Genomic DNA, 16,162 nt, shown 5'->3' on the forward strand with positions numbered 1-16,162 from the left:
TCAATGGACTTGCCCTTTGTATACGCATGCTGATTGGGGCCAACAAATGCAACGAATTCTTTCTGATGTGCATATCAAGTAGCTACTCCAAAGTTTTTAGCAGGCAAGAGTTTAGGCTGATTGGCCGAAAGTCATTTTGTCTGCACTTGCCCGCCTTAGGCAGGAAAATGACTTTGGAGGTCGTCCAAAGGGTGGGGATATAACACAATGCCAGTCACTGTTCTCTATTCCAATACATCCCGAGAAATAAGCTGAGAGCAGCGCCTAAAGAGTCTCGGCATTGCTCTCCGTCCACACTTCATCGCTTGACTTGAGCATACTGGGAGTGGGAGCCTGGTTGGACAGCAGTTTCCTCAGTCTGAAGGTGTCTTTAATGTTGTCCAGGTCTGAAGAATAGGCTCTTCATGAGGACCTTTTAAAAAAGCGGGTCATCTTCGCGTCGGCGTCGTTGTCCGTATCTTAGCAAATTGAAACATGCTAGTAAGCTCGCGACGAAGCGATGAGAGATCTGTATTCCACCAAGATAGCTTTGATCTTCTCGTCGGTCTGGAGAGCCTACAGGATTGTCGAAACCCGGAAAGTAGCTCTTCTGAGAGGACATTAACAGATGCTTCTAAGCCCGGGAGAATGGGGGAAAGCATACAGGTCAAAGTGTCTGATTGCATTCAACTTGGTGAATGCCAGCATGATTCCTGCCACTGCTTTCTTCAAGCCGACGCTCTACCTCCACGTGGTTCCCCCTGAATTTTCACTCGACAGCCGTTGAGTGGCAAACTAAAGCGCGCGACGAGAGTCGTAACTCTACAAACTAGGTTTTGGCGTAGGACTTGGAATCCACCCATGTAAAGCACAATTTCAGTGAAGGAAGTAAGAGCAGCCTCGGAAAGGAACCGATCTAACGTTGACGACCATGTGACATTTACTACTTCCATCCAGAACGGCATGAATTTGGTTGTGGTATCATTGTAGGTGCCAGGCTGCGGCGCCGAGTCTCTCACTTTCGGCCAAACGAGAGAATTGCAACGATCCGAATTACTGCCAAATTGTTTAACATCAGCCTGATATGCGCACATGCCCCAACAGAGGAAAAGGACGATGCTACCAAGGATGCTTTTTATGCGGAGCTCGACCGAGCTTATGGCCGCTGTCCTTCCCATGACATTAAAATTCTAATCGGGGATTTTAATGCCAAGGTAGGACGAGATGACATCTTTGGTGCCACCATCGGGCGATTTAGTCTACATGAGACCACCTCGAGCAATGGTCTCAGATTAATAGGCTTTGCAGCTGCGCATAATATTGTAGTTCGTAGTACTGGATTCCGTCATTTGGACATCCATAAGGCATCTTGGCTCTCTCCCGATCGACTGACCAGAAATCAGATCGATCATGTTGTGATCGATGCAAGGCACGCATCCCTGCGAGCTTCGGTAGAAGAAGTGCTTGAATTCCAGCGTCCTCTAACAAGGAATCCATGGTACGATCAGGAGTATCATGACGCAACAGCTGCAAAGGACGCCGCCTACAGAAGAACACTGCAGGCTGGGGCGACACGAGCTATTGTGGATGTCTACAGGTCGAGAAGGAGAGACGAAAAACGCCTTTTCAGACGCAAGAAGAAGGAGCAGGAAAGGCGAGAGTGTGAGAGTATAGAGAGCAGCAGATGCAGGAATGAAGCACGTAACTTCTACCAGAGGGTCAAGCGTCTGACCCAAGGATTAAAGACTGGTGGAGTGGCGTGCAGGGACGATGATGGAAATCTTGTCACAGAAGCAGAGGTCGTGCTGAGGTTATGGAGGGATCACTTCTCGAGTCTGTTATCTGGCTCAAGCACAGACTCTGAAGACTATGATCCACGAACCCCAATCTATGGCACTGATATTGAAGTGCCAATCCCAAGTCATATCGAAGTCAAGGATGCAATCCAACGGCTTAAAAACAACAAGTCTGCAGGTGCCGGCAGAATTGTTAAAGACAGCTAGTGATATGTTGGTAGGGAGCATGCACCAACTAATCAGTAAGAAATGGCTCGCGGAGAGCATTCCCGACGATTGGAACCTCAGCATGATCTGTCCCATCCTGAAGAAGGGTGATGCCACGGTGCTCACCAACTACCGCGGAATTAGTCTTCTTCCAGTTGCATACAACGAGCGTATTGTGTGAAAGACTGAAACCTCGTGCTGAAGCACTGATTGGACCTTATCAGTGCGGGTTCAGGCCTGGCAAGTCCACTGTTGACCAGATTTTCACCTTGCGCCAAATCCTGGAGAAGTCTTACGAAAACCAGATCGACAAGTACCATCTCTTCGTCGACTACAAAGCCGCATTTGATAGCCCCCGGCGAGATCGCCTATATGCCGCCATGTCTGAGCTTGGTATACCAGCAAAGCTGACTAGACTTTGCAGAATGACATTGAGCAACACCATCAGCTCTGTCAAGTTAGGAAGTGGCCAATCCGAAACCTTTACTATCAAGTGTGGCCTCAGACAAGGTGACTCGCTGTCTTGTATACTCTTCAATATTTTAATGGAGAGTATTATAAGAAAGGCTGGTGTGCATCGGACGGGCACGATATTAACCAACAGATGTGTCCAGCTCCTTGGTAACGCTGATGATATTGATATCATTGGCCGCACCAAGCGTGATGTCACAAGAGCCTTCGGGGCTATTGAAAAGGAATCAGCAAAAGTAGGATTAGCAGTGAATATGAAGAAAACAAAGTTTATTGTGTGCTCTAGCAGATAATCGCGGCGTCTTAATTCTCAGCTGACTGCAGAGAGCTATAGCTTTGGGTCCGTCAAGGAGTTTATCTACCTAGGCACTGCTATAACAAGCACAAATGATGTCAGTCTGGAGATTAAGCGGAGAATAACACTTGCCAACAGGTGTTACTTTGGGCTCAGTAGGCAGTTCAATAGTAGAGCTCTCTCTTGACGCACAAAACCACACTCTACAAGACGCTCATTCTTCCAGTACTCCTATATGGTGCGTAGTGCTGGACAGTGACGCAGTCAGATGCAGCTGCTCTTGGAGTATTCAAGAGAAAAATTCTTCGCAAAATCTTTGGTCCAATCTGCGTGGACGATGTTTATCGCATCAGATACAACCACGAGCTGTATGAGCTGTACGGTGATGTTGACGTAGCCAGACGAGTGAAATCTCAAAGACATCGCTGGCTACGCCACATTGCCCGTATGGATGAAGACGCTCCGGCTCGTAAGGTGTTTGATGCGGTGATTGGTGGGACACAAAGGAGAAGACGACCCCGAACGCGTTGGCAAGACCAGGTGATGGAAACCCTGTCCACACTTGGTGTTACCAACTGGCGAAGGCACGCTCAGGACAGAGACGCGTGGAGGCACATTGCGCTTCAGGCCGAGACCCGATAAAAGGGTTATCATGGCCATATAATAATAATAATATAATAATTCTAAGCCCGGTATCGAGTTGATTGTACTCGGTGGACCAAGAAAATTAGAAACGAGACTGGAAAATTCCACCCAGTTCGTACTACGGGGATTTCTAAACGGCTCAACTGTAGATACCCTCATGGGTGCATTTAGTCGCGATGGTTTGCAGTTCCGGTCAGGATCACTAGGAATTTTCTTCCTCTTCTCATTTCACGTAGAACTATTAACTTTGCTTGCCATAATCCCTTCCGTATTCTGTGTGTGAATTATAATAATCTCAATAATGTAGTTTGCTCTAATAAATCTATTCCTCTGCTTAAAACCTTATTAATAGCATATTTATTGAGTATTTAATTGTTATTTATCTTCTTATACATACATATATCCTAACATATTTTTAATTTAGTTTAATTAGCTGTCCAGCGTCTTTGAATTTTTAATCGCGGTTTTCGATTAATGCATGCTTTTCACAAATTTATTTTGTTTTGTCCGCGCGTCAACAAGCCTGTGCTTGGTATCGCTGGGCCACTTGATGCTACTGCCGTTAGTAAGTCAACGTCCAAATACACAATATATATATTTAGAACAAGAAAAAATTGCATACTCTGGCATGCTCCGGTATTCACTTTTCTTTTTTGCTTATACTACGAACGCTACAGTAGAGCGTCTGCCTGCTATTTCTAGTCAAGTTCATAATAGAAAGTACAGTAAAATAGTGGCAGTCTGATTACCCTTTTGCATATATAATTGCAGCCCGCTTCTTCCACCCTCGCCCGTATCGAAACTCTTAGTTCTTTGTAGTATCTAACATTATTACATTCGAGTCTGGCGCAATGTGTACAGTGTGGTTCACGGCGGAGATGCATCTGCGTGCAATAGTTATCAGTAAGTATTCCCGCAACTGATTGGCGCATCAATATTCGGGGTAATCCTGCCGCATCATGAGAACTTGTCGGGTCTGCAACCAGACAGCGGCAGTGTTTTACTTTTACGACGACACATAAATACATATCTAATTTATTATATTATTATTATTAAATCAGTAAGTGAATAAATTTTGAGAAAATAATATATATATATATATACGCTAAAAAAATATAGGTAGATAAATAATTAATAATAATGAATATAACATGTATTAATCACATTGAATGTGTATTTTTAGAAAGCTGACTTGGCTGTTGGCTCTATGACTATTACTTACGCAAGGGAAAGTGTAATTGATTTCACTAAGCCATTTATGAATCTAGGTATTAGCATATTATTTAAGGTATGTAATACACAACTCACCGGAATTAAAGTTACTTGATTTTTCCACATTTGTTACTTGCTTACCAAAGCTTTATGTCCGATTAAAAAATAAACAATTTGTATACACGATACCCACAGGGTAGAAGAGTATTATAACTTTATGCCTGCCGGAAAAGTATGTAATACGCAGAAGAACTCATCTCCGACGCTCTATGATCAAGACGATAAAGCAATGCTCTTTGAAATTGAATAGCAAGAATAATTTTAATTCTAGAGCTGTGATTTTTGATAGCTTCTGCCTGTTATATGCCTTTTTTGCAGGCACAAAGTTATAATACCCTTCTACCCTATGGATAGCTGGTATTCAAATTGTATCTCGAAAATCATATTTAAGAAAATTTTAATTGCAGGTCCCAACAACGCAACCAAATCGATTATTTTCATTTTTGAATCCATTGGCTATCGAAATATGGATCTACGTGATAGCAGCATATTTGCTTGTATCGTTGACCATATATATTGTCGCAAAGCTTTCACCTATGGAATGGCAATTTATTATTCCATGTGATTTAGAGAATATAACAAAACGCAATCAGTTTTCGTTTTCGGATAGTTTGTGGTTTACAATTGGAACGTTGATGCAACAAGGATCCGATATCCATCCAAAAGCGGTCTCTACTCGTATTATTACCAGTATTTGGGGATTTTTTTCATTAATTATTGTTGCATCGTACACTGCCAACTTAGCAGCATTTTTAACTGTCGAACGAATGATGAATCCTATAGAAAATGCTGATGATTTAGCAAGCCAAACCGAAATATCTTATGGAACCTTAGAGAGTGGATCAACAATGACTTTTTTTCGGGCAAGTAGTACATTCTTTTGAGAAAAAATTTTATTATTCAAATACAAGGTAAAAATGTTAATATTTTTAAATTATAATGTAAAAATAATGGAGATAATGATAGGTAATTTGTGAATCGCTTATTGACTTTAGTTTGTTTGTTAATATGTTCTTCTTTTATATTTACACAACGATATTCACTAAAATTACCGTTTATAATTGTAGTTTCATTTTCGATTTTATTCGTAATTCCTGTTTAGTGTTACCTGTCCAACATCTTATCACTATCTTTCTTGCGCATTGAAAGTAGCTTTTTTTTTCTCCAGCTCGGTGCACAATCTTAAAGGGAAAGGCTTCAGACTTCTTTGGGGGGCAAAGTATACTAAATTGAGGCAATGCCCCTCTTCCGTAGCATCATCCTTTCTCTCGTTTTTTTCTTTTTTTTTTTAGAACTTTGCTTTTACTTATTGAATCTTTTTCTGGTAATTGACATTGTTGTTTCATTGCTGTTGTTGTTGTCGTACCGCTAAAATTGCTGGCTCTGAATGAATGAAAATCGAAAGAAATCGAGAACTCGCAAGCGTAATTTTGCAGCTAAAGTTACTAATTTGTTTACAATCAGAAAAAAAAATTGTAAAAATTATTTAAGAATTAATTTTGTATTGCAAAAAAAATGACAACTTCAATCTTAGTTGCTAACAATCTGGTATAATTTGAATATAGTTCTATATATATTTCTCGCAGTCGAGCAGACTCGACTAAACTAAAAACTTTGGACAGCTTGGCTCTCAGTTTAGGCCACCGTGTATTTTATTTTTTTTTTATATTTTTCATTATACCATTTATAAATTCATAAAACGAGGTTAAAATAAGTTTTTATTGGTGCGGTTAAATTTCAATCAGTTTGTATAATACGTAATACTCCGTCTAGGGTTTGGTTTCACATTAAATACAATATAATCCAAATGAAATACCGAACCAATTCTTAAATGACTGTCTTCATTAGGATTCGATGATTGAGACGTACAAAAAAATGTGGCGAATAATGGATAATAAAAGGCAGTTGGCATTTACAACAACTTATGAAGATGGCATACGTCGAGTGAACCAAGGTAACTACGCATTTTTAATGGAATCCACAATGCTTGACTATATCGTTCAACGGGACTGTAATTTGACACAAATTGGCGGCTTATTAGATACGAAAGGTAAATAAATTTTGTTTACTACTCAAAAACTTAAATATTTATTTATATTTGGAAGCCTGTCTGCTGTTTATATTCTTTGTTACTTTTATCTGAATTTAATAATAACCTTTAATGCTTTAATTAAACTCACGTGGCCTATTAAAAATCAATTAGTAATTAAACATATAGCTTAAATCTAGGATAGGCAAAGGGCCGATTTTTCAATCTCTGCATAAGTTTTATTGTTCGTAACTGACTTATAAGAAGAATTTCGTTTCTTCAACTTTGCAATATGGCTATAAGCCATAGGCGACTTGTTCCGACATATATGCACTATGAGTCTGATTTAATCCGATTCAGTAATTGTAAGAATTTCGTTCACTCGCCTAATGTATGTATTTCGTTCGTTCCATATGGGCTTGCTATCGTTTTTCGCGTTTCCGCTGCATTCGATGCATTTTTGTAGTTGCTACCAAGATTGGCGTTAGTTTGAGCAATATGCAAAGCACTTCTACACAAAAAAATAGGGTGTAATTTTTGACGCTGCAGTTTATGACTGTAGTAAGGCTTTGGGGTAAACTGACAACTGACAATTTAAAATCATTTGCTGATGGTGAATTGGTGGTGCATTTAAACCTAGTTGAATAGTCGTCGTTTAATGTGGTGCATAATGAGCTTGAAGAGCTTGATTTTAACCAAATTGGAAGCAAGGAGAGACAAGATTGATGCTATTTTTGTATCAATGGAAGTCTGTCTGCAGAATGAACCGCATCTGCCGGCGAGCTCTACATTTAGATTTCTACAGCTAGAACAGCCGCTGGAAAAGGTAGCTGCTTCAAAAAGTGGACACGGGAACACAGAGTAGCTGGGAGGAGAGTGTCTTTTAGGGCACCTTTTCCGACTTGCGAGCAGTTTACGCAGTTTTTAATAAAGCGCTGCCATGGAGAACATGGAGCATGCCATCGTCTCTTACGTGAAAGCACCATTGAAACACGTCATTGGTTGTTACCGAGCCTAGTGCTGTGGTTTTTGTGATGGCCCGAACCATTTAATTTATAATTGTTCCATATTTTTAATTTTATCGGCTCTGCGTCTTAAAGAAGCAAAAAAGCTTATGTCTCAGCTGCCTAAATAAAAGGGCATATGCTTCGTGTTGGTAGCTTAGGTCCCTGTAAGTCTTGCGAAGCTAAGGATCACACCTTGCTTCATTTAAACAATTGTGTTCCACAGACGCAATGCGTTTCAATAGATCAGCTGAAAATCGTTCAGATGTCTTTGTAGATCTTTCACGCGCATAACAGGTGTGTCCAGGTATGTCGTTCAGCACTGATGGCCATGTGGTATCAATTTGTTTAAAGTCTCAAGTTTCGGATAATTATACCGTTGTTGGTGCAGACAGACAGCCCAGCAAACGTACGACCGACCGAACCTCAGTTCTTTAAATCACAGCGTATTAATTTGCTTCTTAGGGCTAGTTTATTTTATGATTTGCTCTGCGTTGGTCGAATTTAGCAACAACGTATTCATTGTGCTCACTAACGAAGAGCTCGATTGCGATTTTTGCCGACTGGGTGTCGTTTGCCTGCGTGCGACACCGAAGTTTTCGGAGGCAGTTACACTCGCTGGCCCACTTTCAGTGACTTATTCACGGCAATTTATATCCGAAATCCGAGTCGGAAGTTTCGAAGTTGCTCCATCTCAACTCCAAGACCAGCGATGAAGCCCAAGCCATTGTGTCAAAGTCCCCTTTGACCAATGAAGGATTTCAGTCGACTTGGTCCAGCTTGACTGAGCGTTTCGAGAACACACGGTTGCTCGTGAACAGTCAGCTGAGAATTTTGTTTAACTTGCCCTCCATTGGGCAAGAGTCGGGTTCGGCTTTCCAGGAGCGGCAGAGCACTATTCAAGGGTGCCTGACAAACTTAGGTAACTCGAAAATCAACATCAAGAATTGGGCTTGTACCCTGGTCTTCTTGTGTTCTTTGAGGCTTCCCAAGTTGTTCCTTTTTCCTCTGGGAACAATCCATTTAAAACAAAAACGACATTCCAACGTGAGTTCACATCACTTTTCTTCTAGAGAGGTATCGGACCCTAGAAGCGATAGCGGAAGTGTCATCAAGCACGAACGCTCAGATGATTTCAAAAGCCTCTCGCAAGGAGGCCCCCGTCTCTAAGCAGGTCAACTCATTTGAGAGTAGAGTGACCACAAAGACCTAGTCCTGCAAATTGTGTTCCCTGGAGAACCATCCGATTCGATTGTGCCCTCGTTTCATTTTCAAATGAGTGTCAATGAAAGGGTCAACCACATTAAGCAACAGAAGCTGTGCTTTATTTGTTTCGCACGAGGCACAACTGCGCACAGCTGTTTTACGTGCAAGGGTCGTCATCATACACTCTTGCATCGACCCGACGCCGACAGTCAATAATCCCACTCCAACTCACTTTCCAAATCATGCAGTCCACTCTTTCCCCATCAGCTAATGTGCAATCATTCGGTGTTGCCAGTTTAGCTTATTATAAGCTAGTATTAGCATATTTGAAAGTAAAAAAAATATGCTTTATGACATGAAATTTCGGAGCTTGTTCTTTTTTTTTTGCCGATGGTTATGTGCAGTTCATATGATCGTCAATTTATTTCTTATCGATAGTGTCATCGAAGATCGATAAGTTGGTTGAAGTGTTACCACTAATCATTTGGAGTTGTGAAATTAAATAAAGCGTTTGGTAAAATGCCGAAATTGATATGTGTATGTATTTATAAACAAATTTTTCGCAACATTGAAGAAGCACATGTTAGCAATCGGAAATAATAAGATATTTAATAAGATTATTCTTCACACATACAAAAAAACTGTTGTCCATCACCTTTGGATTGATGTTTTTTCTTTTGAAAACTGTCGCAATGGAAATTTAAATACCTAATCAAAAATTGCCACCCACATAAAAATATAAAAAGGTTACATGTTTTCTCTCAATTGCGTGTAGCTTATTTTTCAGCATTATTTTGTTTAATTTTGGTTTATTCTAGCTTATTTTTTTTTTTTTCAAAAGTCTAGCTTTTACGGGTGCTCAAAACCTGGCAACACTGCTGGCAGTTAACACACAAGGTGTTCTGCTGAGAACAGCTGTTATACACGTCTGCCATTACGGCGTTCGGTATACAGATCGGGCTCTGATCGATTTTGGTCAGAGGCCACCTTTATGTCTGAAAAGATGTACAAGCGCTTGATGCCATATACATTCGTTCAAAGCCACGTCTTTGGCCTGACTCAAGCTATAGCAGCCCAGCCCCGAAAGTATTGCCAATTCCTAATTGGCTCCCCGATGCGATCAGATCTGCAGATTGAGGCGTCGGCGTACGTCCTTCCCGAATCAGCCGGAAATCTGCCGTCCTGCTCTGCCTCACAAACAATCCTCGACAATCTGGCCGACCCTAAGTTCAATGAGAGTTAGCAGATAGACGTGCTTTTAGGCGCAGATATCCTCCCATCCGTTCGACTCTAGTCCGAACGTTTGTGGGACCCTCAGGTCAAGAGACTATTTTCGGTTGGATCCTGACTAACCCTGTGTCGGAATCCGTTTCTAAATCCATCTCGTCCTTTTCGACTCGACTGTACCTTGATCTTACTTCTACGATAGTAACTGTGACGGGACTCCCTATACATCTATTTCAGATTTCTCGGCTATATTGTCCGTCGACGTTCTGTGACGGGACTCCACTCTGAACCCTTTTCGTCTTGACAGTCCGTCGAATGAACCCCTACGAATGTTACTGTGACGGGACCTTATTCTGAACCTAGGTCCAACGAACCTCTAAGATCGGTTCTGTGTTAGGACGTTACTTAAATTCTATTTCGACACCTTCGGCTCGACTGTCCGTCGAAAGAACTCCTATGAAGCGAAATGAACCTTTCTCCAAATGTGTGGAGGAGGAGGACCTTCAACCTTCCGGCAAATCCGTCGGAAGGATCGAACGTTGTCAAATTCTATCAAATCCTGCATATCCATACATGACACGCTAAGTGTGGCGGATAATCGACGTTTATCTTAAATTCGACACATTATCGATCAAAATACTTATGTATAATAAACTAAACACATTTTTTTTAAAACGCGATCCATATCTATTTGTTTTTATATCCGCTACCCATAGGTTAAAAGGCTATTATAATTTTGTACCGACAGGAAATGTTATGCTTTTTTAGTTTGCACGCAGATTAAGGTTGTTTCAAATTTTTCCCACGCCCATTTGATAATATTTTCAAAACCTATCAAAATAATATACCACAAAAATACTATAAACAAGTAAGAAAGCTACAGTCAAGTGTGCTCGACCGTGAGATACCCGCTACCCATTTTGAATAAAAACAAAACATTGCGGTATTATTTTTAAAATATACCGAAAATACTACAAAAATACTAAAAATACACCAAATGGTGTCGATATAGTATCACATTCAAAATATACCATAGACGCCACAATATACCAGATTGTCGGCCAAAGCCACTAAGACCCCTAGTAGGTAGGCGTTTTTGCCCATACAAAAGTATTTCTTTAATAACTTCCACAATTTTTATCTGATCGCAACCTAAATTTCAGGAATAACAATAACTACAGTTATTATTATATATACCAAAATTCGACTCAAGCTTTAGATTACGCTTGCTATTTGATTTTTGTCGAAATTTTAAATAAACCTGATCTGCGTACAAACATTACAATAGCTCTATCTTTTATAGTCTTTGAGATCTACATAGGTGTTAATACGAACAGACAGACAGACGGACATGGCTGTTGACGCTGATCAAGAATATATATACTTTATAGGGTCGGAGATGAATGTTTCGGCCTTCCGTCCAGGTATTGGGTTGCGCCCCTCGGGGAGTGTCGTGGTGGTTGTGGTTAGATGGGCCCCGCTTCCCACACAGGAGGAACTGTCCAGTCCAAACAACTAACTGGCTCTTCAATTGTGTACCTTCAGAGAATCTTCAAGGGGGCGCTTATCAACGCCAATTCCAAATGTGCTGCATTTTGTCCGACCAAGTGTCATCTCATGTTTTTTCATCTCTCTGTTCGCTGAATACAAATAACAATTCACACATAGTTATAATATATTGTAAGTAGTATTAATGTAATTATCTATTAAGGATATGGAATTGCTACACCAAAGGGTTCTCCCTGGCGGGACAAGATATCATTGGCGATTTTGGAGCTGCAGGAAAAGGGAGATATTCAAATGTTATACGACAAATGGTGGAAAAATACAGATGAGACGTGCAAACGCAAAAGCAGTAATAAACATTCAAAAGCAAATGCCTTAGGGCTTGAAAGTATAGGTATAAATATATTCTAATATTTTTGTTACCTCTGTATTTGTATCTCTTGTATGCCTTAATATCAGGTGGAGTCTTTGTTGTGCTTATTGCTGGAATACTGATTGCCTTCATAGTCGCATTATCCGAGTTTTTAATAAACTTTCGTAATCAAGAAAATACAAAAAGAAATCACCAATGCATCAGTAATAAAAATAATTACAATACAAGCACTGCATCAATTGTTGGAGATGCGCAGGACGATTATAAGCAACCACCACGATCGTTATGGGCAGAAGTTTTTGAGGAATTACGCTTTGCTTTGTGGTGCACTAATAAACGACAAAAAACCACAGCTTAGAACGTGCTGCGAGAAATGTCAAATAAATAAATAATTAAAATATAAAAAACAAGTAGTCAAACTTATATTTGTTTATGCAACCAATTGGAGCTCAATTAATTATTTCACATTAGCGCAACTTTATTTGATATATAATTGTTCACAATATAAAAATTACTTATATGATATCAAAGCTGTAACTTGTAGGATTTTATAAAATAAAGTCAATTATCTTACGCTAAGATGAGTCTCACTTGCCGCGGACAAAATATAATTTTTAATTTTGAGTGTTGAAGCAAACGCAAGTCCATAGTAATTTATTGCTTAATAACTCGGTATACACATTTTTATCGTAGCAGATAGCTATCAGCTATATCATCTCAGCGGTTGACTAATAACGAATGTACTTTATGTGTCAAAGATGCCTCCTTCTACATGATACTACATACATTTTCTATACGCATCAAATTATAATAGCCGATATAATGATACATAAACGAATCTGCAAGCCCTGCTATTTTCGGATCGGCCTACTGTCTTGTTAAATGTATTCTTTAATACGATTGTATTTATTCATAAGTCCTAGAATTGCAGTCGCTTAAAGTTTAACATGGTGGTTATAGTAATAATATAATATAGACTATCATATAATCCTCATATCGTTTAAAGCGTTAAAGATGGGTCTTCTGTTTGTAACACGTATTTCCGTTCGTCACAAAAATCCTCTATGGGTACAATATATACATAAATGACTTCAAATCAAATTTGTTCAATTTTATCCCACATACTCGTAATAAATACTCTACCCTTTCTTGCAAGTAAATTTTATTTTAATTTGATTACCAAGTAGATGCTCTATATATTTAATAGTTAATCACATTGCATATATGTATGTACCTGTACATTGACATGTAACAATTAAGTGCATATGTAACAACTGACATATGTGTGTAAATATTTCCCAGTGAGCTTTTTCGATAGAAAAAGTATTTGATACAGTACTACATTGAAAATGTGCAAAATATACCAGATTGTCAGCCAAAGCTACCAAAAAAACCGTCTTCCCCATACAAAAGTTTTTCTTTAATATCTCTTACATTTTTTATCTGATCGCAACCAAATTTTCAGGAATCATAGACAATAGATATTATGGTCTGGCTATAAAATTCAATTAGTTATTCAGTTTTTGTCGATTTGCAGAGGGTGAAGTGGGCGTGGTAAAAATTTGAAACAAACTTGATCTGCCTGCAAACATAACAAGTGTGGACGAAAAAAAATAATATCTCTGTCTCTTATAGTTTCTGAGATCTAAGTGTTCATACGGACAGACGGACATGGTTATATCGTCTCGGTTGTTGACGTCAAGAATATATATATATTTTATAGGGCCGGTGATGCCTTCTTATGCCTGTTATGTAAATTTCCTGCCGGCACAAAGTTATAATACTCTATGCATAGAGGGTGGTAAGCATTTATCTAATTACGGTGGAAATCATCTAGTACATCCTTCAAATTGGCAGCACCGAGATGTGTATAAAATGTTTCTGATAACACGTTGAACGTTTTTCAATTAATCCGGGCAAACATTCAAAAAATATAATTTTCTATAATTTGTTGCAATATTTCAGGTGTGCAGGTTTAAGCTACTGCACGATATTTTTATACCGTTTACAAGTAGATTAAAATGTGTTCAACAGACAGAAGGAGGCATCTGCGACCCCATAAACAATATACAAATGAAAAAATAATAGAATCGAGCACGCATAATTGAAAGCTGAAAATTTGCTTGCGATCCTAAATACAAAAAGTAAGAAAGGCTACTTTCGACTCTGCTTGTCTGTGAGGTATCCGCTACAACATTTAAAATATACCACAGAGTGCAAAATATACCAGATTTTCAGTCAAAGCTCTTAGTTGCTAGTAAGTAGGCGTATTTGCCCATACAAAAGTATTTCTTTAATAACTTCGACAATTTTTATCTGATTACAAACTTTTTGGGATGACAAAGACTGTAGATATTATTGTATGTCATAAAATTCGACTCTATCTTTAAAATTACGCTTGTTATCTAGGTTTGTTTATTTGTGAGGACGGTAGTGTGCAAAAATTTGCACACGGGTACAATCATTCCTTATATTTGGAGTTGTTGATATGCTTAAAAATTTTGACATTGTAATTTATGTAATTTCAATTTAATTAGCTCCATGTCTTTGGAATCAATATTTTTAGCGACAATAGTCGCAAGGAATAAAGATGCATGAATGCTCAGAATATGAAGTTTGATCAATTTCATGCAATAAGTGTATTTTTTCAAGTAAAAATAGAAACTTTTTTAATTTTTTTTGTCATTTTATTGCATTTTACATAAATATACAACAGAAGTCAATAATAAAAACTTAAGGAAGACAAACGAATTTTGTCATGATGATCTTTTCAATTTTTATTAATGTTAGTAGTTTGTAAAACTTGTCAATAGTGTAATGTAAAATGCTTAACAGAATACAAGAAAATTGCTGTTTTTTTTAAATCTGAATTTAAGCAAAAGTTATTTTTGTAATTTGTTTGAAATATCATTATATAACTATTACATAAAAAATAATCTTTCAATGTCACAAAAGGAACACTGAGCATGTGCAATAGAAGACCTACTCTATGCGCAACCCTCGCTTGCCGATGTACATAAACACCAACTGGGGTGACTATAATGTAAAACGGGTTCGGATTTGCGACATTTATAAGCTGCCTGCGTTTGCGTATATTTTCAGAGATTATATGCATCTGTCTGCGAACTAGAACACCCGCAGTAAATCATTATTAAATTAAATTGTATTAGAAATGACTGTCAGTGTTGTTGAGCCGATGCTTCACTTAAATTACCAACATCTCTTTTGATTTGGTTCATATATAACGAGCATTTATTTCCAGAGTCTAAAACACACATAAACATTCAGTTTGATGTAAGCTAGTGGACTGTGTGGATGTCGTGGGTGCGTTTTTAAAAATTTGTTGGAAATAATTAAAATTTAAAATCTAGAGTAACCAAAGTTCCCTGTGCTTCTATAATCGAGGTCCGCTGTGGTACTCTTTTATTTTTATAAAATGCAGATGATTTACTGCTAAACATCGAATTATTTGAAACCTAATAATACGTTCATTTTAAATATGCTTATCAGTTCATAAAGCACCACGAATGTGCGCTTCTCTGCTTATAAAAAGAATTTGTGATTTTTTACTCAATTACGCACCTATTTATATAGTTATCTATTGATACGTTAAAATTATATATCCTTAAATCTTTTCAATATACTTTAAACATCATTAAAACAATTAAGAAAGCTACAGTCAAGTGTGCCCGCAACCCTTTTTAAGTAGAAGCAAAATATTGCGGCATTAATTTTAAAACATACCAAAATAAAAAACCGCAAAAATACTAAAAAAAATTTGTCAAATGGTATATTGATATGGGGCTACATTCAAGATATATTATACCGTGCAAAATTTGCAAGATTGTCAGCCAAAGCTATCCGTTTTCAACCATATTTACCAGAATATCAACTTAATATACCAAAAAAATTCTGATATTGAATAAGTTTATGGTGACGGAGAAGCCTCTCTCTTCCTGTTACATACATTGTAGGCACAAAGTATAAAACATCACATGCCAGTTGGAGATTTATTAATTTAAAAGTAAACGAAATTAATTTAAAATAAATCAAATTCTTCTTCGTTAGGAAACTATTCAATTAGCGACCGTGTTTATGACTGACCTTACAAAGTCAGCCAGAAAAAAAAGACAAAGAGAGATTAAGAATCGC

The 16,162-nt window shown here is 38.3% G+C and overlaps 1 protein-coding gene across 5 annotated transcripts in view; it reads left to right on the forward strand.

Moving 5' to 3' along the window:
* The window catches only part of LOC132794968 (glutamate receptor ionotropic, kainate 2), a 35,241-nt gene that overhangs the window by 17,830 nt on the left and 1,249 nt on the right, over window positions 1-16,162 (forward strand). The window contains exons 9-13 of one of the 5 annotated variants that reach the window (XM_060805323.1): window positions 4,577-4,681; window positions 5,073-5,528; window positions 6,514-6,715; window positions 11,843-12,031; window positions 12,097-12,602. In XM_060805323.1, the coding sequence (XP_060661306.1) occupies window positions 4,577-4,681; window positions 5,073-5,528; window positions 6,514-6,715; window positions 11,843-12,031; window positions 12,097-12,368 (1,224 nt within the window). In that variant the 3' untranslated portion in view covers window positions 12,369-12,602. Of the gene's footprint in view, window positions 1-4,164; window positions 4,265-4,576; window positions 4,682-5,072; window positions 5,529-6,513; window positions 6,716-11,842; window positions 12,032-12,096; window positions 14,567-16,162 lie in introns of those variants that run through there. The other 4 variants (XM_060805324.1, XM_060805326.1, XM_060805325.1 and 1 more) reach the window with 4 other exon arrangements.

The sequence above is a fragment of the Drosophila nasuta genome, chromosome 4 (assembly GCF_023558535.2).
Source record: "Drosophila nasuta strain 15112-1781.00 chromosome 4, ASM2355853v1, whole genome shotgun sequence".
In the NCBI taxonomy this organism is placed as follows: Eukaryota; Metazoa; Arthropoda; class Insecta; order Diptera; family Drosophilidae; genus Drosophila; species Drosophila nasuta.